Source organism: Lynx rufus, unplaced genomic scaffold, assembly GCF_022079265.1.
Source record: "Lynx rufus isolate CCGP_SWC_20201006 ecotype Redwood Valley unplaced genomic scaffold, mLynRuf1.p SCAF_15, whole genome shotgun sequence".
Classification (NCBI taxonomy): Eukaryota; Metazoa; Chordata; class Mammalia; order Carnivora; family Felidae; genus Lynx; species Lynx rufus.
In genome coordinates, this window is record NW_025814829.1 from 57066516 (window position 1) to 57090556 (window position 24041).

The 24041-nt window shown below is 42.9% G+C and overlaps 1 protein-coding gene across 1 annotated transcript in view; it reads left to right on the forward strand.

Annotated features, from left to right (window-relative positions):
• Positions 1-24041, forward strand: part of SDCCAG8 (SHH signaling and ciliogenesis regulator SDCCAG8) — a 247737-nt gene that overhangs the window by 55485 nt on the left and 168211 nt on the right. The window contains exons 9-10 of the mRNA XM_047077091.1: positions 8445-8583; positions 18834-18986. Coding sequence (XP_046933047.1) covers positions 8445-8583; positions 18834-18986 — 292 coding nt within the window. The remainder of the gene's footprint in view (positions 1-8444; positions 8584-18833; positions 18987-24041) is intronic.

Below are 24041 nucleotides of genomic sequence, written 5' to 3' on the forward strand. Positions count from 1 at the left end.
TTTTTTTTTTTTTTTTTTTAATTTTTTTTTTTCAACGTTTATTTATTTTTGGGACAGAGAGAGACAGAGCATGAACGGGGGAGGGGCAGAGAGAGAGGGAGACACAGAATCAGAAACAGGCTCCAGGCTCTGAGCCATCAGCCCAGAGCCTGACGCGGGGCTCGAACTCACGGAACATGAGATTGTGACCTGGCTGAAGTCGGACGCTTAACCGACTGCGCCACCCAGGCGCCCCAAACATAATCTTTTTTAATCTTAGTAAAGCATTCGTGAGGTAAATATTATTAGCTCCATTTTGTGGCTAGGGAAACTGAGACTCAGATAAGTTAAAATTTTTCCTGTTTACTTTTGAAAAAAAGAGACTTGTTTCACGAAAACAAATTCAAGATGGTTTAAAGACCCAGATCTAATTCAGACTATAAAAATATTAAAAGAAAATGTAGAAAATTATTTTCATGGCGTTCAGCTAAAGCCCTGTGCATGGTATGGAAAATGAATGGCATAAAGGAAAAAGGTTATACATTTAACTTTATTTAAAAAAAGCGTTTTCCTTTTAAATGTTTATTTATTTTTGAGAGAGAGAGTATGCATGCATGCGCTCATGTGGGGGAGGGGAAGAGAGAGAGGGGGACAGAGGATCTGAAATAGGCTCTGTGCTGACAGCAAAGAACCCAACACGAGCCATGAGATCATGACCTGAGCCAAAGTCAGATGCTTAACCGACTGAGCCACCCAGGCGCCCCCAAAAGAAACTTTTTATGATACAATAATACAAATTAAAAGACTGGGGAAAATATTTGCATGTTACATAACAAACAGTTGGTATAATGTATAAAGAACATCCTTTGAGGGGCGCCTGGGTGGCGCAGTCGGTTAAGCGTCCGACTTCAGCCAGGTCACGATCTCGCGGTCCGTGAGTTCGAGCCCCGCGTCGGGCTCTGGGCTGATGGCTCGGAGCCTGGAGCCTGTTTCCGATGCTGTGTCTCCCTCTCTCTCTGCCCCTCCCCCGTTCATGCTCTGTCTCTCTCTGTCCCAAAAATAAAAAATAAACGTTGAAAAAAAAAATTAAAAAAAAAAAAGAACATCCTTTGAAACAAACACAGAGGACAAACTACCCAGTGGCAAAGCGGATAAAGAATAGGAATTGGTGAGCAATGAAAGAGGAAACTGTCAACGTAGAAGGTATTCACTCTGCTTTCATTCAGGGAAAGACAGATTCTTTTTCAAAACCAACCCATCAAATTGGTGAAAATTAAGGAGATTGATAGTGACAAGTACTGGTGAGGCTATGAGTGAGTAATATTTAAGTTGTGTCTTACGTATTTCAACATCACCCCCAAGGAATATGGATATGCAAAATGGAGTAGTTTCAGGGAATGCTTTTACATCGTTATTTGTAACAGTGTTGTGATATTGTGATATGATCAGAAATACATATTTTGGTCTTCATCTCTAGTTCCTGGCATATAGCTCCCAAAATCCTTATAATTTCTTGGGGTGCCTGGTTGGCTCAGTCGGTTGAGTGTCCGACTTCAGCTCAGGTCATGATCTCGCAGTCCGTGGGTTTGAGCCCCGCATCAGGCTCTGTGCCGACAGCTCAGAGCCTAAAGCCTGCTTTGGATTCTGTGTTTCCCCCTCTTTCTACCCCTCCCTGGCTCATGCTCTGTCTCTCTCTCTCTCTCTCTCTCTCTCAAAAATAAATAAACACTAAAAAAAAAATTAAAAAAAAAATCCTTGTAATTTCCTAAATGGTAAGAACAGAAGGAACATCCTTTGTTTGGATTTTGTCCCTTGCTCCTGAAATAGCTGTGGAACATAAAGGTGAAAGGAACATCTTTTGTTTTTCTTAATAAGCTCCTTTCAACCACACCTGGGTTTATGTTAATAAGATGACTTCTGGAACCCCAGTACGATGGGTGTGCCGCTTGCCAGGGAAAGCATCCTGGTGAGTAGAGATTACTCCCCAATCTCTGGGAAATGGGCAGGGACTAGAGATTGAGTTCAATCACCAATGAGTAATGTTTTTATCAATCCTATAAAACCCCCTATAGAACCTATAGAACCCCATGAAAACCCTAAACCATGGGATTTGGAGGGCTTCCGGGTTGGGGACCAAGGTGCTGGGAGGGTGGCATGCCCAGAGTGAGCATGGCAGCCCCACGCCCCTTCCCACATACCTTGCCCTGTGCATCCCTTCTATTTATTTACCTGTTAGTGAATTGTATCCTTCATAATGAATGGGAAAGAGTAAGTAAAGCACTTTCCTGAGTTCTGTGAGCTGTCATAGCAAATTATCAAAGCTGAGGAAGGGGTCAGGAAAACCCGTGATTTACGGCCAGTTGTTCAGAAGTACAGATGACAAGATGGGACTTGAAAGTGGCACCCAAAGCCAGCAGACAGTCTTGTGGGGCTGAGCCTTACCCTGTGGGGTCTGTGCTGACTCCAGGAAATTAATGTCCCCACTGAGCATCAGGGTCAGTGTCAGTATCTGACACCCCCACATGAAGTGTCAGAAGTGTTGTGAGTATAGAAACTACAGAAGAAACCAAAAGTGTTTCTTTTGGATGTGAATAACTAAATATCCTTCAGAGTTTTGCATCTATTATGTTATGCACAGTAAAAGAAAAAAAGAATGAAATAGATCTAGATGTACTAATGTGGGACTAAGCTCCACAATAGATTTTTGAAGGAAAAACATAACACACATGTGATACACATGTGATACATGAAAAAGACACATGTGATACAAAACTATTTGTATTTTTATTTTTGTAAAAGTCCATACACAGCCATACAGTTTATTTTCTCCAGATTCATACATACACATAGAAAAAGGCTTAAAAGGATAAACACTCAGTACTTAACGGTGATGACCACTGGAGAGGTGGAAGAAGGCACTGAAATTGAAAGTGTGTGTAGAATGGGTCTTTAACCACATTGGTAATGAATTTTTCAGGGAGAATGTAATGAAAAAATTAACTTAAAAAGGGCAAAAAGCATATTCAAAGTCACACAAATGAAGAGAGGCAGAGTTTAAGTAGCCAAGCACAACCAAACCAAAAATTAAAGGCAGGGTTTCTTTCCCTATTGCCTTTCATATTACCCTTGTAGGTCATGAGAAAAGTATTTTAAGAGGAAGCTACAATGTTTACATTGATTTCAAGACTGGCAGTCATTTAGAAATTAGATTCTTGGTTCTGTATCCTTTGTCTCTATCCTAAATTTCAGCTCTTAGCCTTTTAAAATAAATGTCAGCCTTCTCTGTTCAATTTTCTGCTTTGTCAGCACATCATTGGCTCCTGTTCTACTTTAATAACAGAGTGCAGTGGAAGGCCCCTGCTTTTATTGTCAATGAAACCTTTGTCTAGAGGAGTCCTTTGGCCGAAGCTGGTGTTCCACTTCTTTCAATGTGTTAATGCAGAATGCTGAATATTGAGTGTTAGGCTCACTTGGAAGAGGGGCCAGCACTCTTTAGGTCTGGAGTTCTAGTTTCATGCATAATTAGAAGGTTGAACCCTCAGTGAGCTGTATCATAGAATTCCCTGCATGACTCTAGGATGGAATTAAAAAACAAAAAAAAACCCAAAAAAACTTGTATCCCCAAATATGACAAATCAAGACTTCCCTCCTGGCCTCTACTTGAAATGTGGCAATTGTGACACCAGCTGTCAGTTCCTTTGTTGATCTGTGAGCACGGAATGTATCGGGTGTATGACACAGGACTGACTTGAGCCCAGGAAATGAATAGGATCAGCCATGACTTGGAGACCAGACCACCAGTTTGTTTGTGGCGTTTTGGTAGGACCGTGAGGACTTTTTTGGAGAGTATACTTAACAACTGTTGATGACACTGGATACACTTAAAAGTTGATCTGAAGTCTTTGTAGTGTTTCTGAACTTCTGCCTTTCGCTCAGGCCTCATTATGCCTTGAGGTCAGTAAGAGGGAAAGTAACCCCTCCTTTTCGCTTAATGATCAAAACGGTTTCGAATGATAATCAAGATGGAACTGCTTTATATTAAATTCTTTTCTGTAGTTGATAGTGCCTTGGAGAAGTTTCAGCGTACTGCTCAGAAAGGAGAAGTAATTACTACTGTACTATCCTGGGACTTTAGTCCAGCTTGTGATTTTTCGAGTGGGTCTTGGCACAGTCGTGTATAGTTGGCTTTGAGAGACCGTGGCAGGAACTTCCCAGAAATGAGGAACAAGGAGATGTTGTAGTCAGCCTTCTAGACCTTCTTTTAAAAAACAGGGATAATACTGACTAATGATGCTTAATGATGCTTGAAACTGGTACTCACTGTGGAATAACTAAGGAACTAAAGGCGCTTCGTAGGCACTTTATATTTCAAGATGAAGCTCATGCCTATATAGTAGACTAACCATCTCTTTACCTTATTTTAAGGTTTTTTTTTTAATGCTTATTTATTTTTGAGAGAGAGAGTGAGCGTGCACAAGTTGGGGGAGGGGCAGAGAGGGGGGAGACACAGAATCCGAAGCAGGCTCCAGGCTCCGAGCCGTCAGCACAGAGCCCGACGTGGGGCTCGAACCCATGAACCGCAAGACCTGAGCCAAAGTCAGACCCTTAACTGACTGAGCCACCCAGGCGCCCCTCTTTTCCTTATTTTAAACATTTGACCATGATTATTCAGGGACTTCCTCGGTTCTCATTGCTCTCATTGTTGCTCTACATTCCTTAAATACCCCATGCTCATCTTGTTAGTTGGTTTGTCTGAGAACTCACACCCAAGCTCCTTGCCTCATCTTCTGCTTTAGTTGCTCTCTCAGCAGCATTGATGCTGTACTGCTTGCTTTGCTTCAGAAAACTCCTTGATAACGTACATGGTGTTTGTTAAGCGCTCACAGAACTCTGGCCTTGGGAGACAGTGATATGGAGAGCTGCCATCTCACATTCACACTCATAGGCCACGTGTGTTTATACAGCTTCCCACTGGGAGAGACGCACTCAGGCCTGGCTCTGGGCTGCGCCTGCGGACTGGGAGCTCTGGACAGGCCTGCAGCTGCCTGTGTAGTTATCCTGCGTGCTGGGATTGGCTGCTCCCGAGGGCCAGGTAATGAGGAGTGGAGTGGGGCTGATAAAGGGGAGCTAAATCAAGAAGGTGACATAGGAACGGGACCGGAAGCAAGACATTGTGTTGAAGACAGGGCTGCCATGCCCAGAGCTGGGTTCATTCCGAGTGCTTGCTGTTGAGATGTGGGCTGGCCGAGTTGAGACGAGGCAAAACAAAAAATGCAGCGACTGAGTGGATAATTGCAGATTACCCAAGTGGCTTCCTGTACTGGTGCAGTTTAGGCATCTCTCCTGATGAAGCTCAGCTTCCCAGTGGTCTGAAGGCCACCTGAAAGCATGTGGTACATTTCTCTGACAGAACATTGGAGTGTGCCCGTCCGGTGGCTCCACAGGTTTTCAGTACAATCATTTTATGGGCTCACTGTTGAATGATGAGCTTAACAAGACATCAGTATTTGGGGCTGTTTCTCTTTGATGATTGTCTGTGGTCTGAAGTTGGTGAGCTGATAGTCTGAAACATTTTTTGAACCAGAGCAACAAAACTCCTTAGTTTCCAATTCTAAGTAGCCTAGTGACTTTTTAAATTTAGATCATGCAATACTAGAACTGGGAGGAGTTTTACTTTACCTCTTTGATGCCCTCCTGTGGCAGGATCACTACTCACCCACTTGGTCTTTGTCCTCTGTTACACTGAATATCTACTATCTGGCAGACTCCTCTTAACAAGAGGACACACACTGAAAAGAGTTTAAACATATTAAGCATTAAGTCTCCTGTAAGAAGCAAATTTGTTGGATTTTGACCCTGTTGTGATCTGTCAGCATACTGTAAACACTGAGCTTTTCTGTTAATTCTTTTTAGTTGGAACTTTGGCTTCAATGATGCCACGGTGTCAGGAACAGATCAGAGCATCACTGAATAGTAACTTGGGTCTCTTGGTCGTACAACCTTAAGAAAGGTGACTATATGATGCCCATTTTGACTTGCTGCCCTTAAAGAGTAAATTTTTATCTTATTCTAGAATCGTAGGTTCTAGTTGGATTGCATACTTTTTTTTTTTCTTTTTCTTTTTCAGTAGGCTTTACACCCAGCACAGAGCCCAACGTGGGGCTTGAACTCACAACCTTGAGATCAAGGGTTGGACGCCCCACTGACTGAACCACCCCTGGACCGCATATTCTTTTTTTTATTACTTAACTTTTTTTTAAGTTTATTTATTTATTTTGAGAAGTGGGGAAGAGCAGGGAGGAACAGGGAAGAGAGAGAATCCCAAGCAGGCTCTGCACTGTCAGTGCAGAGCCCGATGTGGTACTTGATCTCGGAACCATGAGATCATGACCCGAGCAGAAATCAAGAGTCAGGAGGCTTAACCCACTGAGCCACCCAGGCGCCCTGACTGCATATTTTTTTTAACGCTTATTTATTTTTGAGAGAGACAGAGTGAGAGCAAGGGAGGGGCAGAGAGAGAGGGAGGCAAAGGATCTGAAGCAGGCTCCAGGCTCTGAGCTGTCAGCACAGAGCCCAATGAGGGGCTCAAACCCACAAACCGGGAGTTTACGACCTGAACTCAAATCAAGTGTCAGAAGCTTAACCAACTGAGCCACCCAGGAACTCTGACTGCATAGTCTTAATGAACCTAGTCCCCTTTCATGTTAGAGCTTTTTTGGTATGCAAATAGGCATACATTCACTTTTGCCTTCATATAATCTATTTTTTCCTTAACCAGAACAATTTAACCTTGTTTTGACTCTTCTACTTTCTCACATAATCATTGTGTTGGTTAGATTTGACCAAAATAATGACCTGCATTTTCTTTCCCTTTAGAACAAAAGAATTAAAGACAAATTATTTTTCTCAATTTAAAACAAACCAGGAAATTCTAAATTGAAGATCGCTATGCTCCCATGAATTTTATATTTGCAGCAGTCCTTTTTTTTAACAAAAAGAGCATTTTATGAAACTGCTAATAATTGTAACTTTGTTCAGTATTACATATTTCTTAAAATATGACTGCTTTCCAAATACCACAAATAGTTTAAATTATTTTGTCTTAAGAGATTTTTTTTTTTTTACATGGAGTCATTGGTTAATTCTGAAAGCCACTCAAACTCAGAGACTATAATCTTTGAAATCATTGCTCCTTAAAGGTTGCTAAATTAAAAAAAAAAAATCAGAATTGGCTCTCTCCTGGTAGTTTGGAACTTGGACAAAAAAAAAAAAAAAAAAAAGGAAACTTCAAGCAGTTACTTTCACTGAATTTGAAACCATGGTTTAAACTTGAGCTCTCAAACAAAGCATGGAATAGCATACGTAGCAGCCCAACTTAGAGTTCTTTGCTTTGTGTGTATAGAAATTTGCCCACCTCATTTTCTCTTTGGTCAGCTGGTCATTTTTATCCAGTGGATAAATTCCAAATATCCTAAAGTCTTCTATGGGATTTATTTAACCCATGGGACTGGGCCTTTGCTATGTTACATGCCAAAGTGTTTTGGCATCTGGTTCCATCTGTCCCCAAGGACAGAGGGCTTCTGAGAATTGCTGACAAGGGTGTGGGACCAGGCAGCGGTCCAACCCAGCAGGATGGGATTTTGTTAAATCTTGAGCATTCTCTGTGGAACCAGACTATTTGAGGGATTCAGCAGTACCACCCTTTGAAAGAAGAAATGGGTTCATAAGTAAGTGAAAGAATTTAATTGAAAGAGTAGGGCAGGGGCACCTGGTGGCTTAGTCAGTCAAGCGTCCGACTCTTGATTTCAGCTCAGGTCATCTCACAGTCATGAGATCGAGCCCTGTGTTGGGCTCTGCACTGAATGTGAAGCCTGCTTGAGATTCTCTCTCCCTCTCCTCCTGCCTCTCCCACTTGTGGTCTCTCTGTTTCTCTGTTTCTCTCTCTCTCTCTCTCTCTCAAAGTAAAAAGAGAGAGAGAGAGAGAGAGAAAGGTCAAAAAGAGGATGGTGGAGAAAGATAAAAAGGAAAGGACCTATTTGTTCAGATAAATGCGTGGGGAGTCAGCAGTGTAGACAAGGCCTTAGCAGCCCCTGAACCTGTGTACAGCCCCCACCTTCTCTGTCTTATTCCTTTTTTTCCTCCCAGCCCCCAACCTTTTAATTTGTAGACTAACTTCCTCTTTTCTGGGCTTGAATCTGCAGCCTGCAGTGTGGTCATCCTTTCCACAATAGGTGGTTGTCCCTCCAGACGCAGTCCTGCCATGAAGCCTCAGCCTTTCTGGCCCCTCTGCATGCACCTCGCCAGGGGAGGACAGAGGGCCTTTCTCCAGGGTGTGCTTTAGGACGTGCTAAGCCGGCCCACCCTGGCTCTTCTTCTACTGTGTGTTAATGCCTTTTTCTTCCTGCCTCACGAATACATGATCGTGTGACCATTTCTTGTTTCGAATGTTCTTTTTGTGCTGACAGGGAAAGAGATGACTTAATGTCCGCACTAGTTTCCGTCAGGAGCATCTTGACAGACGTGCAGGAAAGAGAAGCCGGCGCTTATGAGCAGGTGAAGCAAGCCGTGCAAGTGGCCGAGGAAGCCAATTTCGAGAAGACCAAGGCAAGTCTCAGAAGATCAAAATTAAGGCAGCCTGTCACTGCTCTTTTTTCTCCGCCAAGTATTCCTGTGGCTGTTCATCCTTAACTAAACTCTTTTTTTCGAAACACGCAAAGCAAAGACCAGTGTTTTAGTGTTGGCTTTGCTGAATTAAACAGATTTCCTGTTGGTAGAATTCTTAGTCCTCTGCAAATCCTCTTGTTATATCGCTGTTCAGAGAATAGAGAGCGACATGGCAAGGTACTTGGAGAGACTTGCATGCCTCACCTTTTCATTTGCTGGTGATTTCGCGGGCTGTGAAGATCTTAACTACATGTGTACACATTCAAGTATGACTGCAGACAAATGTTTCTCCTCCATGCATGGGAGATTTTGAGAACATCCAAATATGCCACAGATAATGAATAATATATGTGTACGGAATAGCATCTTTAGCTATGAATGAGTCCGGACGCTTGGATGCTAAATCAAACACACTGAGTGATCATGATAATGACAGTAATAGTTACCACTTCATGGTCAGGCAGTGTCGTAAGCACTTTGAATTATGGGAGGTTATCGTGGATTCCTTGCTCCATCTGAGTCCACGGAAGTTGCCATGGATTTTCCCTAGCCATACCAGCCACACTTCGAGCAGCTAGTGATTACTGTATTGGACGGTGTGGATATAGAACATTTCTGTGAAGCGTTCTGTTGGATAGCTTTGGTCTAAGCCATAGAGCAGCAGCAGTATTTTATTAAGGTATGGGCTCTTCAACTGTCTCTTTAGCTCCTCAGTCACTGCCTTATCCATTTGTCTCCATCCAGTTCATCCGTGACTCTTCCCAGACCACTGGCCCTCACTGCTTTCATTACCAATGCCCCTGTGCCTCTGAAACTTCTATTCATTCAGACCAAGCTCCCTTATATGCTTTGTCTCCTCAAACACTCCTAGTTCTCCATTTGTACTGAACTCTAGCTGTCCCTCGGTGACACCATGACCCTCCGACCCTCCAGTGAAGGCCCTTTGCCACTCCCCTCACCTCATCTGGCTGTGATAGAGGGATCAGCATCCTCTCCCTCCTTACTGCCGTTTCCAGGCCTTTGTTTCATCATCTACGTTAGTGGCCATTCCTCTTTGAAATCATTGTTGTCTCTCCTCTACCTGATTTTAATCAATATAAACTCTCAATCTTAGATGTCACTATTTGAGACTTATTTTAAAGAAAATCATCCATTTTATTACTTGGGTTTATAAAATAGTTGTTGGCTATTTGATACTTTTTAAGAGCGTTAGCACCTGACCCTTTTCTCCCTTGTCTTTGTCTGTTCAGGCTGCTGTAACAGAACTTAAACAGCAAATATTTCTTTCTCACAGTTCTGGGGGCTGGTGAGCCCAAGATCAAGGCACCAGCAGATCTGGTATCTGATGAGGGCTTGCTTCCTGGCTCATACGTAGCTGTCTTCTTACTGTGTCCTCACATGGCCAAGGGGGTGAGGGAGCTCTCTGGGGCCTCTTCTATAAGGGCACTAATCCTATTCATGAGGGATCCCTCCTAAGGATCTAATAACCTCCCAAAGGCCAAACATCCTTATACCATCACATTGGGGGTTAGGTTTCAACACATAAATTTTGGAGGGGCACACACTTGGAGTCCATAGCACCCTCCACTGACCACCTCGGATCATCCTGAAAGGTTTCTACATCCATGTTGTTAATACACACAACACTGTAATCCCAGCACACTTTGGCTTGCTTACCTCTAGCGCTTTCCCTGTTCTGCAGTGACTGCCGTGAGAACTGGTGTGTCCATGGGATCTCAAACTCTGCAATGCTCTCTCTGACCAGAGCCTCTCTCTGCCTCGTCATCCCCATTAAACCTACTCACTGTCCTCATTCCTGCTTCTCCTTCAGCTTCTTCTCACATCTTGTTTTAACTGTTGTCTCCAGGCTGGTCTTCTTCTCTTTCCATTTAAATATGAATTTTATGCCCCCAACTGAACTCATTACATTTGCTCCCCCCAAACTGCTGTGTTCTCTATCCATTGAATGGCACTTTCGTCCACTACCGTGCCCTGACCGGAAAGCTGGTTGGTCATCCCCTGCTTCTCTCCTGACTTCCAGTCACAAGTACACGTCTTAGTTTCTGAACTTTTCTTGAATTCCTTCCTCACTGTCCCCTCTCTTGTTCAGGACAGCATCCTCTCTGGACTTATGAATTACAACATCCTCTTCCTTTGCCCTGTTCCCTGCACTGCGGCTAGAAGTGATCTTTCTTTAAGGCAGATTTGACCCTGGGACTTTGACTTAAAATCTGTCCAGGATTGCCCACTGCCTCAGGACAGTCTCCAAACCCTTTCACAGACTTCCCGAGGTCTTTCATGTGCTTCCTTCCAGCCCTTCCATGTCACTTATTACTCTCCTCCAACAGACGTGGCCACTGTTAGCTTTGCAAAGGCAGCTGAGTTTAGGGGTTGGACAAGGTCTTATTAGAGTTAGCAGACCTAGATTCAACTTTGGAGCCCCGCCATTCACCAGCTGCATGACCTAGGACAACTTACTTAATTCCCCAGGCCATGGTTTTTCCTCATGTGTAACATGGAGATGATGTCTGACTTTGAGGATTGTTCATGAGGACTGCATGTAATTGACTGATTGATTTTAAAACTTAAGTTTTATTTATTTATTTTGAGAAAGAGAGAGAGAACCTGTGGGGAAGGGGCAGAGAGAGAGGGAGACAGGATCTAAAGCAGACTCTGTGCTGACAGCGGTGAGCCTGATGTGGGGCTCGAACTCACAAACCATGAGATCGTGACCTGAGCCGAAGTCAGACACTTAACCCACTGAGCCGCCCAGGCACCCCCATTGAGGACTACATCTTAAAGTGGAGATCTGTTATCTTGTAGAAACTTGGACACACAGTATTTCCTCAGTAACTAGGTGATGGTGATGCCTCCTGATCCCCCTGTTTATGCCCTGCTTTTTAGCCCCTGGGCCTTTGCACATGTTGTACAAATTCTTCTTCACTTCCTACCTGGATATTTTCTCCCATCTTTCAGGTCTGCTACTCCAGAATATCTCTGGAGGCACCTGGGTGGCTCAGTTGGTTAAGCATCCAACTTTGGCTCAGGTTATGATCTCACAATTCGTGAGTTTGAGCCCCACCTTTGGTGAGCTAAAGCCCCGCTTCTGGTGAGCCCCACTTCTCTCTCTCTCTCTCTCTCTCTCTGCCTGCAGTGGGATTCTCTCTCTCTCTGCCCCTCACTCACTTGCACCCTCTCTCTTTAAGAAAAAAAAGAAAAGAAAATCTCTGTTCTCCCACGCCTAGATTTGATGTACCTCTTATGTGTCTGTAGAGCAGGGTTTCTCCACCTTGGCATTATTGACATTGTGGACTTTAACATAATTCTTTGTTGTACAGGCTATCCTGCCCGCATGCCATAGGATATCTAGCAGCAACCCTTGCCTCTGTTCACTGGATGCCAACAGCATACCTCCTGTTCCCCAAGTTCTGACAACCAAGGATATCTCCATACGTTGCTACAGCTTCCCAGGGTGTGTGTGCGTGTGTGTATGCATGCGGAATTGCCCCCAGCTAAGAACAACTCTCATTACAGCATTTATCAAAGCGTATTATTATTCCCTGTTTGTCTTTATCTTTCTTTAAGCTTTAAAATTTCTGCCAGGAAGGAACTTACCCATCTCGATCACTATGAAATCTTTAGTACCTTGCATAGTGCTTGGCCCTTAATGGTACCCAGCATCCACTCACTAAGGAAATTGCAACCTGTTTTCACTAACAGTCTAGAATTCTCTTATTCTTATCTTTCCGGTTTACCCACTTTGCCGGTGCCCAGCGAAAGCCCCGATCGCACTTTTTTTTTTTTTATTGCTACTTTCAGCCTGTCAAGCATTGCTGAAGAAAGCCACAGAATGAATTCCACGGGAGAGTGGTACTGGTCACCTTCGGTTGTTTAGAAGTACTGTTTAGCAATTCTTTCCTTTGTAGTTGACCGCCTTCGGTACTCAAGGCAGGAATTTCACTTCCCACGCTTCCCCAGTTCCACTGTTAGCTCATCACTCCATGGCCAACCTATGTCACTGACATCACAACCAACTGACAAGAGCCCCTTCAACACCTTTTCATCCCTCAAACGTGTCTTCTGCTCATTTTTTCTTGCTCATCTGGCCCTCTTACTTCCCAAGATGGATCTCTTTCTCTAAGTTCTTGAAGCCTCCTACTTGGAGGATTTCAGGGACCCTGAGCCATTAGTCACCACATCTTATATCTTCTGTCCCTCCCTCTCCTCTGTTTCCCCTGTCATCCTGTCTACAGCTGTTATTCTTGTTTAAACAAACAAGAGGCAGCCTTCCCTTAATCAGCTTCCACGTAATTGCCTACCTTCCCACCGCCATTTTACTGGCGGACCTTTCAAAACAGGCGTTCACCCTCGAAGCTCTCTGTTCCCTTCTGAACACACTGCAGTCAGGCGTTCAACAAAATGTAGTCTGATTTCATGCTACTGAATTGCTCACTCAGTGGTCACCACTCATTTCCTGATTACTAAACCCGGTGACCTCATCTCTGCCTTCATTCGACTCCAGCTCTGCCGTCTAGGAAGCCATTGGCTGGCCTGTTATAACACGTCCTCTTTTCCCCTTGATTTATCTGATATTTACTCCTGTGGGAGTCATCCTCTTTGCGTGCTTTTTCTTCTCCTCTCCATCTCTTTTCTCTTATTTTCCACAAGCCTTCAACACCGACATTCCTCAGTCAGGAGTTCCTTCCACCCGTGTCGTCCTAATTGCCAAGAATTTGTCTCTCCAAAACCCTCCCTTCATTGGAACACCCCCACCTTGTGCCTTTAGCTGTACCAGCCCTCCTGAGCACCACACCCCCGTTTCTTGCTGCTCCTAGACCCCTGTATATGGGTGATATTCCATTAGCATCTGAAAATCTGCACAAATTATTGTTCCTCTCCATTTTCCTGTCCACCACTCCTTTTCCTTCTACCATTTTCTGTATTCTCCTCAGATACTGGCTCCCTCATCTTACCAACAGCCCTGGCTCACAGCCTCTAAAATATCTTGGCTTCTCCCCATCCCTCGCTCTCAACATCCAATCAGTTGCCAAGCTCTCGGTTTTTGGAGTCTTTTCCTAAGCTATGCCCACCCTTTCCTTCCTGGCTCAAGTCGTAACATACTGTTACGCAACCTATGTGGATGATTGCATTAGCTTTCTACTGGTCTTGCTCAGGCCTCTTCCAGTTCCAGTATATCTTTCCCACTGTTGACAAAGTCCTCCTCAGTTGTAACGCTCCCTGTTCTGGGAGCTCCCTTCTTGCAGTACAATAAAAGCATGACCTGCCAGATATTTTACAATATGCCCCCCCCACCCCGCTATTTTTCACTACACTCTTTCATATGACCTGTGCTGTTTCCTGAATGTGACCTACAGTTTTCCTGAATGTGACTTACAAGGTCAGGAATGTGACCTTCCTGAATGTGACCATGAATTTGCTTATGCTACACTTTACAGCACTGTATTGATCTATCTATTCAACCTGTGAGGCTCAACTCAGGTGGCAGTCTTCCCCAAAGTTTTCCCCAGCCCCTTCTTGTTTGAATTAATCTCTTCCTCCTCCATATTTGACTGAGCTGTATAGAATTTTGGTAGCTGTTTACATAGTTCTCACCACCAAAAGACCTTAAAAGTCAGGTCTGTGACATCTATCACTATATCCTTCACATGTTCATTGCACAATGTTTGTTGAATTGAATTAAAGTCAATTGTTAGCTTTAACTATGAATATGAATTTTGTAATTAGTGCTTTTAAAAATTTAACAGTTAAGAACAAAAGAAGCTATTGTGTATTGGGAATCCAAAGCATTTTTCATTCAATTAGTAAGTAGTGCAAGAACCGAATTCTAAGCATCATTGAATGAGTAATAATGCAGGAACTGATTTCCAAGCAGTTTACAAAATACAATGCAGATCTACTAGTTTTTATCTCTCAGGGATGTTACAACATATTAGGGATTTTGCTTCGTGAGAGTAAAGAGTAAAATGGCATACATATTTTAATTTTAAAAACAACTACTTGATTGTTGAGCCCCTCTTCTATCTAGTTCCTTGACTGTTGTTGCCATCTAGTGTTCCATTTTGCATATTGCATTCTAAGTAAGTACATGGAATTATTTTATGTTATATACTTACATTGACAATGGCAGTGAAAACACCTAAGGATTTTATAAGAAAATAAATCTATAACACGAGAAAGTTGTAATGCCATGCGTAGATTCAGCTGTGGAATCACTCTATTCTACCACTTTTTAGGTCTGTGATCTTGGGCAAGTTACTTAATGTCTCAAAGCTGCTCAGTTTCTTCACCTGAGTGATAACAGCTGTTTAAAATTCAGGGCACCTGGGGAGGCCCAGTCATTGAAGCCTCTGACTTCTGCTCAGGTCATGGTCTTGCGGTTCATGGGTTCGAGCCCTGCGTTGGGCTCTGTGCTGACAGCTCAGAGCCTGGAGCCTGCTTCGGATTCTGTGTCTCCCTTTCTCTGTGCCTCTCCCCTGCTCATACTCTGTCTCTCTGTCTCTCTCAAAATAAATAAACATTTAAAAAAGAACTATTTAAAATTTAACAAGAGTGTTAAAAAAATTGACCCATGTAAGCTATTTAGCAAAGTATTTGGCACATAGTAAGTGACTAATAAATATTTTTGGTTTTCTTTGAAATTGCAAGTCCTTACAACCAGGGATAATTTTAAAATAGAGGAAAAAAAATAACCTCAAAAAATGAGGGTGGAAAAGCAGAAGTTTTGTAGTGATGCCTTGGTAAAACTTCAAGATGAAGAGGTTAACCAGGCCTCAGACCTGCTTGCTTCTATTTGAAGAGAAATTGTTGCCTTTGGCATGAAGTTATCATGACCATCTCTATAAGAAGATAACCCTCCAAGGGAAGATTAAAAAAAAAAAAAAAACCCAGGAGGTTGAATCAATGTCCCCCAACTTTTTTCCTTTATTATTTTTCTTACACTATAGTAGAGTCAGAAAGGTGAAAATTATAAACCTAAAGTATAGGGGCGCCTGGATGGCGCAGTCGGTTAAGCGGCCGACTTCAGCCAGGTCACGATCTCGCGGTCCGTGAGTTCGAGCCCCGCGTCAGGCTCTGGGCTGATGGCTCGGAGCCTGGAGCCTGTTTCCGATTCTGTGTCTCCCTCTCTCTCTGCCCCTCCCCCGTTCATGCTCTGTCTCTCTCTGTCCCAAAAATAAAAAAAAATAAACGTTGAAAAAAAAAAAATTAAAAAAAAAAAATAAACCTAAAGTATAAAGATCAGAAAGCAATCGGCCATTTGATCACAAGCACAGGCAGAGAACATATGCTTCTTGATACGTAGATTATCTTCCACAAAAAAAAATCATAAACATCTTGAAAATGGGAGATAGAGACTGATAGGTTTCTAGTAGCAGGTTTATAAATTGAAAATCAATACTTTTCATTATTCATAAGTTAAATGCTTAAAACATGTTGACAATCATTTTTATTTTGTGGGCTGTAGTTCATCAAAATGAAAACAGTGTCACAAGTTTTCGCGTGAATTTTAAATTTACTTTTTTAAGTGTGAATTCTCTTATTTCTCATAATATCTTGAATTCTTGAATCATGAATTCTTTGATCACGAAGGTTTCTAGGAACCCAACTCTAACACTTGGGAAGGACTTTCATGTGTCCTAAAATAGATTTCCTATTTTGAAAAATTTAGTTGACGAGATATAAATTTGTTGTGGAAAATGTTTTGACCCCATTAAGACCCCATTTGGAAAATGTTTTGACCCCAAAAAACTTGTTGGTTTAATAAAACTAGAGCTGGGCATATCAAGCCCAATAAATTATGTCTTAAAAAGGGTGTTAATGTGGCCAGCACAGAATAACCACAAATGAAAGAAATGTCCCAGAAGAGAAAAGGTCCCTTGAGGATTGAGTCTACTGGGTGGGGGAATAGTATAATTCAGCTCCTCAAGAGCCACAGCCATTGCCACCGAAAAGGGGCCGTGCTCAGGGACAGGAAGAATCCACCCTCTTGAGAGCAATGGCAGCTACAGGCCCCAAATCATCCTGGTCCCCTCTGGACATCTCTCAGTTAGTTGTCACTGACCATTTACTGACCTCACTTGTGAGAATTCAGTTATTACGCCTTTACCAGATGGTTGGACAAGCAGAATCAGGGAGGGATTCCGGAAACTAGGAGAGGGAGCCCTGGAAGAAAACAGGGAAGCTTTAATGGAAAGAGTGTATAAATACTTGTTTAGTTCTCTGTGATCTATCTAGTGTGTGAGGTCCGTGGTAAGAGAGATACCTCTAGAAAGATTAAATCACTTTTCTAAGTACAAGTGTTACTGATCCTTAATTTCTTCATTGTGACCAGGCATAGATATGAAAATCAAGACAAATAAAAGTATGCCTTCACACTTCCTCATCATCACCTCTCCGTGGTGGCCAGTCCTAACCAGGAGAAGGCCATCCACAGAAACAGAGGCTTCAGCATTGCTTTTAAGTGATTTACAACTTCTTGCTTTGGACTTGGTGTTTATAACGTCTTACCTCGGCTTAGGCCTCTTATCCTGTCAGGATCATTTACTGTTCCTTGTTCCCGAATGTACCGACTTCTTGGAAGTGATTCTTTGGTTGCTGTTCATGTTAACCTGATGTTTAGACCTTCAGCAGTCGTGTTCTGCTGTTCCTGTGCTTAATAATGTTGACTCCTGAGTTCTTGTTCAATGAAAAAGCTTTATATACAAGTCATTTTATTCTTTCATGCCAGTTGTATTCTATCTGCAAAAGTTATGAACATTTTTATTAGGTTCATAGAAAATCTTTTTCACAACAGCAATTGTGTTCTGAAGCACAGAAATCTGAAATTCATAATCTATCAAGCTCTAAGGGCTTAAATTATAGAAAAACTATGCTTTTTCACTTCTTTTAAAATCTAATGTAAAATTTTATTTTACAGGCATCCTCAACTAGAATTGGACTTGGGACCAAGTCCCTGGGAGAATCATTTTTCAGTTACTGTATATGCTTGTCAGTTAATCTGAGACAATTAAGTTTTACCCTCGTATTTTATAACTAGGAGTACAGCAACTTTCCAGAAGAGTTTGAAGGAAATTAGGATTTCACGCTTTCCAGATGAAGAGAAGAAAATTCACCTGTCATACCCTAGATTATTTATTGTTTGTATTTATTGTAGCTTTCTCCAGAGGGAAGCAGAGCTACGCATAAAGCCTGTGGTGCTTACTGAGACAACAAATGTGACTCTATCCCACTTGTAACTTGATACATACTTACACAGTTTGTAGGTCATATGAGACTTGGGTTTCTTGGCTTCCCAATTTAGGGGAACGTAGCTGTTGAATGAGGTGGATATTGGATATTAGATAAGAGCCACTGGAATAAGACACCATAGAATGACTCAGATTTTCTGTCAAGCACCTTAGCTGTATAGGGGTTTTTTAAAATTGGGATTTTGAAGCTAGTTTATTGTTGGGTGTTACACATAAAGACACTGTGAATGTAGTCGAAAGGAAGTTAGAAAGTTTTTGCTTCTAGAAATCCAGAGTGGGAAATTGAGACTAAGAACAATTACGGACTCGTAAAATACCAGCAGTGAAAAATGGTACTTCTTAGTTCATAAAACTAGGTAGTAAATGCTCTTTTGAGTCTTTCCTTGTCTAAACTTTTTATTATTACCTAATTTTTACTTTAGTTAATCAAGTTTCAGGAACCTCAATTATTTGATAATGTTAAAAATAGATGCCTGTATGTAATAACCAACTCATCTCCATTTTCAGTTTTGATCTGTTTAACCAGGAGCAAATGAAAAATCAGTTAAACTGGAGACTCACATATTTCATTCAGTATAAACATGATATATAATTGAAATATAATATGAGAATGCTTGAGTTTTCTGATGCCCTTTTCCAAATTTGGACTCATCTGTGGCCTTCATCAGGGTCCATTAATCTGAATTCTTTTAGTTGCTTAGTTAATACAGTGTTAATTATGAAAATTGAAATATGTGAATAAATGTACCATTTGAATAGTATTTTAGATCTGTAATTGGTATTGACAAACGAGTATAAAATTCTTCTAATGGGCTTTACAGCGAGTTGTGATGATTTTAAGTAAAATCAAGGCTTAATTATCTCATTTTCCCCTCACATTTTCCAAACTCTAAGACCCCATTTCCCTCCATCTTACTTTGGCAGGCTTTAATCCAATGTGAACAGTTGAAGAACGAACTGGAGAGGCAGAAAGAGCGACTTGAAAAAGAACTCGCATCGCAGCAAGAAAAAAGGGCCTTTGAGAAAGAGATGATGAAAAAGGACCTAACAAAAGAAAAGGAGGACCTGGGATCAAAGGTACCTGTGGATTCAGTTTGTTCCCTGCCCTGCAGCAGAAATGTTTGTGGTGATGTCACTGATGATGCTGTAGGCTACAATTTTTGAGTGAACTCTAAATTTTAAAAATCTTGTAAGTAGCCAATTGCTTATAATTTAGAGTTCAGAAACATTTTCCATTTTTCCAATGTATTTCTCGAGAAAAGGTATATTCTCGGACCTCTCCAAATAAAACAGTCAATTCGATTCCATGCTGTGAAATTGTAAAATTTGCTTTGATCCCTCCATTCTGTTTGAGTCCCTGTCTCCTGTTTCTCAGAGGAAAGGAGGTGCTCTGTGGATATATCCAGATTTTATTTCAACCTGGGTGAAGTCAAGGAGCAGTGACTCCCCCACTTTATCCCCCACTCTCAAATTAGACTTGCAGAAGATAAAACACATATAAGAAACCAAGCGGCCAAGGAAAAGTGATTATGTACACGGTACAAAGCAGGTACCCGATGAATAATGAACATAACCGGATGGATGAATAGAAGGGAGAAGTGAAGGGCCAAAAGAACAGCTGGCCTGAAATGGGCAGTGTTTGGGAAACAGTAAGAAACTGGAAGAGAGAGGGGCACCTGGTTAAGGGTCTGACTCCTGATTTTGGCACAGGTCATGATCTCATGGTTTGTGAGGTCGAGCCCCACGTCCGGCTCTGCACTGACAACGTGGAGCCTGCCTGGTATCCTCTCTCTCCCTCTTTTATGCCCCTCTCCTGTTCACTCACTCTCTCTCTCAAAATACATAAATAAACTTAAAAAAAAAAAAAGGAACTGGAATACAGAGATAAGTGAAACCTAGCTTTCAAGTTGCTATAACAGAGTAAAATTGAGCAAGATGTGGTCCATGAAATGACCAAAACAGCAGTTACATGTTGTTGTTGTGTTTACAGCAACTCGCAGCTTGTACCCTGAATGCTGTGCTATAACATTCTAGTGTGTGATAATGACCTTATTCAGCACGTGTCTCTCCTGAGTATCTGCTATGTGCAAGGCAATGTAATCCTGAGGATGCGTAAAGAGAAAAATCACCAACTCTGTCCAGTGAATTTGAAGTCTTACGGGTGCCTGAGGCATTTACTGTAAACTCCCTCGTCTTATCCTTTAAAAAAGCAAAAGTGTGCCTGTGGAAAGCCCGCTATGTGTCAATCAAACTTTACCTTCTCCGGCCAGAATTGGTGATCTGAGCCTTGCGGATGGCACCAAGGTGTATCATGGCCTGAGTGTCCACGGTGCTCTTGCTGCTTTCCAGCAGTCCTGCCATGCACTCCTCTCTCCCATTCACTCAGCATGGGGCAACAGATAGTAACTGGAGGGCTTGGGGGTGTGGGTGTCCCAGGACCAGTGCAGTGCTGCTTACAGAGGAGGGAAGAGGAAGACACTAAACACACACTTCCATAAATGAGTTTTTCATTACCACTGTGATAAAGGCAAAAAAGTACAGTATAGGGTACGGTGAGAAAATCTGACCTAGTCTAGGCAGCCATGGAAGACTTTCCCAAGAAAGAGATTTTCAAAATGAGACTCGACAGCGATGAGTAGTAGTCAGGTGAAGAGTTGAGGGGAAGAGTTTCAGACCCAGGGAAACAGCACCCCCCCGACTCTGAAGCTAGCAAGCATCATACTTTTTAGGAATTTAGAGGAGGCCCAGGTGACTGGGGCATAGGACGTGGGGACAGTAGTGGGAGATGAGTTTGGAGCAGTATGCAGGGACCAAAGCAGGAATGACCTTAAAATCCATGTGAAAGATTTTAGGTTTTATCCCAAACCAAGTGGAAAACCATTGAACACCTTGAAATTGGGCAGCGTCATGCTGCCATTTCTATTTGAGAACTTCCATCTGTCAGTAAATTGGAAGAAGACTTGGAATAAATGCCTGGAGATCAGGTGGGAGGTAATTATCGTAGTCCCGGTGGAAATGATGGTATCTTGGGCCCATTTTCAAAGACTATTTTTTTTTTGTTTATTTATTTTTGGGGGGGGGCAGGGGCAGAGAGAGAGAGAGAGAGGGAGGCACAGAATCTGAAGCAGGCTCCAGGTTCCGAGGTGTCAGCACAGAGCCCGATGCGGGGCTCGAACTCACAGATTGCGAGATCATGACCTGAGCCGAAGTCGGACGCTCAACCGACTGAGCCACCTAGGCACCCCCAAAGACTCTTGTAAATCACTTTTATTCTCCTCAAATTCTCTACTATACCACACTCCCCTCATTCTCAGCAGAGTCTTACTTACCTAACAAAGAAAACTGAAGCCAGTGAGTGGTAACCACTTCAATATTTATCTTCCCCTCACCTGTGCCTTCAAGTACGATTTCACCAGCATCCCAACACAACATTGTCAGAATGGGAGAGGCCTTGCGCTCATTCTTTCCCCTTGCTCTCAGTCCCTTTCTCTCCCTCTACCTCAGGGAGCTTCCTCCTTCTCAGGAAAGTCCCCTCGAGTTTCTCTCACCCATTGAAAGAAACAATCTTTCTTCTAATCCAATGGTTCTCAATCTTGGAGCCACAGAAGTTCCAAAATCTCATTGTCCAGTCTGCGTCCCAAACCAATATGTGAAAATAACCGTGAGTAGGATTCAGGAGACTGGATCCAGGCGACTCCAGTGTGTATCCCAGGTTGGAAACCACCTCAGTAATTCCATGTGCCTCCTTACTCTTGCCCTTTACGGTCCAGTTTCTTGAGAGGTCTGTCTGTACATGCTGTCTTTATGCTCTCTCCTCTGATTACCTCTTCAGCCCCTGCATTTCAGCTTCTGTGCCCACAGCCAGTGGAATTACCATTGCTATGTCCTCCTTGTGCTATTTTTAGCAAATATTTGTTAGTTCTTATTCTCTTTTTTTTATTTAAAAATTTTTTTTAATGTTTGTTTATTTTTGAGAGAGAGAGAGAGAGAGAGAGAGAGACTACAAGCAGGGGAAGGGCAGAGAGAGAGGAAGACACAGAAACTGAAGCAGGCTCCAGGCTCTGAGCCATCAGCACAGAGCCCGATGCAGGGCTCGAACTCACGAACTGTGACGTCATGACCTGAGCTGAAGTTGGACGCACAACCGACTGAGCCACCCAGGTGCCCCAGTTCTTATTCTCTTTAAAAGATTCTCTTTCCGGGGCACCTGGGTGGCCCAGTTGGTTAAGCCTCTGACTGCTGATCTCAGCTCAAATCTTGATCTCAGAGTGGTGAGTTCAAGCCCCAAGTTGGGCTCTGTGCTGGGCATGAAGCTTACTTTTAGAAAATAAATAAATGAAAGGTTCTCTTTCCTTGATTTCTCTGGATTTCTTGATTTGGGAGGATGATAATGTGTGCCTTTTAGTTTGCTCAGAGTTTAAAGTGCCTTTGAGACAATGAAGGAAACGCATCCAGAAAGCAACTTGATGGAAAGTTCTAGAGTTTAGCAGAGAGCATTATATTCTGATGTCTTTGGCATTAGAGTGGCTCCCGGTTTCATGTGTGTGACATCAATTCCTAGATCCTCAGCTCTCTAGTGATCTCCTAAACCAGCTTCTCTTGCCACGCTCCCTCTCCTACGGGAGATTGCCCAACTCTGGAATCTCGCTGGCATTTTTGTCTCCATCCTCTCCCTTACCCTACTCATCACGAAGTCACCAAATTCTAGAGATTCAGACACCTAGGCGTTTCCCATTGCCCTGTCTCCCTGCCATGCATATCGTCACCCGTGGATGACTTCTACAGCCCCGAGCACTCTCCTTGCTTCCCGTGTCACCCCTAAGCCACAGCCAGGATGGTCTTTCTAAAACGAACCAGGCAATATGTCAGTCTCTTGCTTTGACATCCTTTCCTGTCTCCCTGCCTCTCCTTGGACAAGATTTTGGATCCTTTAGCATCGCACACAGATTCTGCATTTCTCTGGCTGTCTTTGGTTTCCCAGTCTCATCTCCCTTCACCTTTTTCCTTGTATCACCACCATCCTGCTCTACTATTTTTCTTTCAGGAGTTTCCATGTGCTTTGCCCCTTGCTTAGAGGAATCTTCTGCTCTGTGTCCTTCCTAAGTGATCCTTCCGAGTTCTTCTTGAGACCACCTACTTTCAGAGATGAATTCGGAGTCTCTCCTATGGTCTCCTGTGACTCAGTTAATTGTAAATTCTTGTTGAATTGTTTGTCTCCCCCAATTTACCACGAGTCCCCTGAATGTGTGGTCGCTTAACATCGTCATTGCTTGGCACATCCCACTCACATAAAATGTGCTCCATGTGAATTTGTTGAATGAATGAGTGTAACACAGGGGAAGAAGAGAGGCCCTGTGCCATTGGAATCATGTGACTAGGAGGTTGTGAATTCAGAGGATCAGAACGGTCTGTGTCTGCCTGAGCTCATGGAAGATCTGGGGAGGAAGGTGGCCTATGGACCTGTAAGTAGGATTCGGAAATACAGAGCATGAGGGAAGGGATGCTGGCTGGAACCAACAAGGATAAGGCGTGGAGGGAGGGGACTTTGTGAAGTGAGTGTTGTGCGTGTGACAAAGAACAGGACCAATAGCAAAGACCAGCTATTAGTCACGCCTGGGAGACTCTTAATTTGGGGGCTGTTCAGTGGAAACCTTTAGCCCTGCTGAGCGGTTCCACTTGAAAAAAATATGGTGGTGAGAATTCCTGATAAGGAAGGACAAAGGAAGGCCGAGAGTGCCAGGCAGCATTCCAGGTGCTCTTGTATAACGCAGCCTCTTTCTTAACACTAATAATTATTCCAGGAGCAAAAGTGGCGACAAAAGTACAATGTATGGCTGAGACCCAGTCATGTGTCTTGCCCTCAGTGAGCCTTGGCTGGCATTTCATCTCGAGGTCCTGCCCTAAGTAAAGTGTCTGAATGAAGAGCTGAAAGTGCTTCTTACATTCTGGCAAGTGCTGTCACCAGGAAATGGCAGAAAGTGGCTTTGGAGTCAAAGGATTCAGAGTTGAATCCAGTTTGACCTTTGTGTGACCTTGAACAATTCTTTTAACCTCGCCAGATTTCAGAGGAGTAAATAATGGAGTTGATCTACTCAAGGAACTGATGGGCTTAAATAAGAGTGTTTCGGAAGT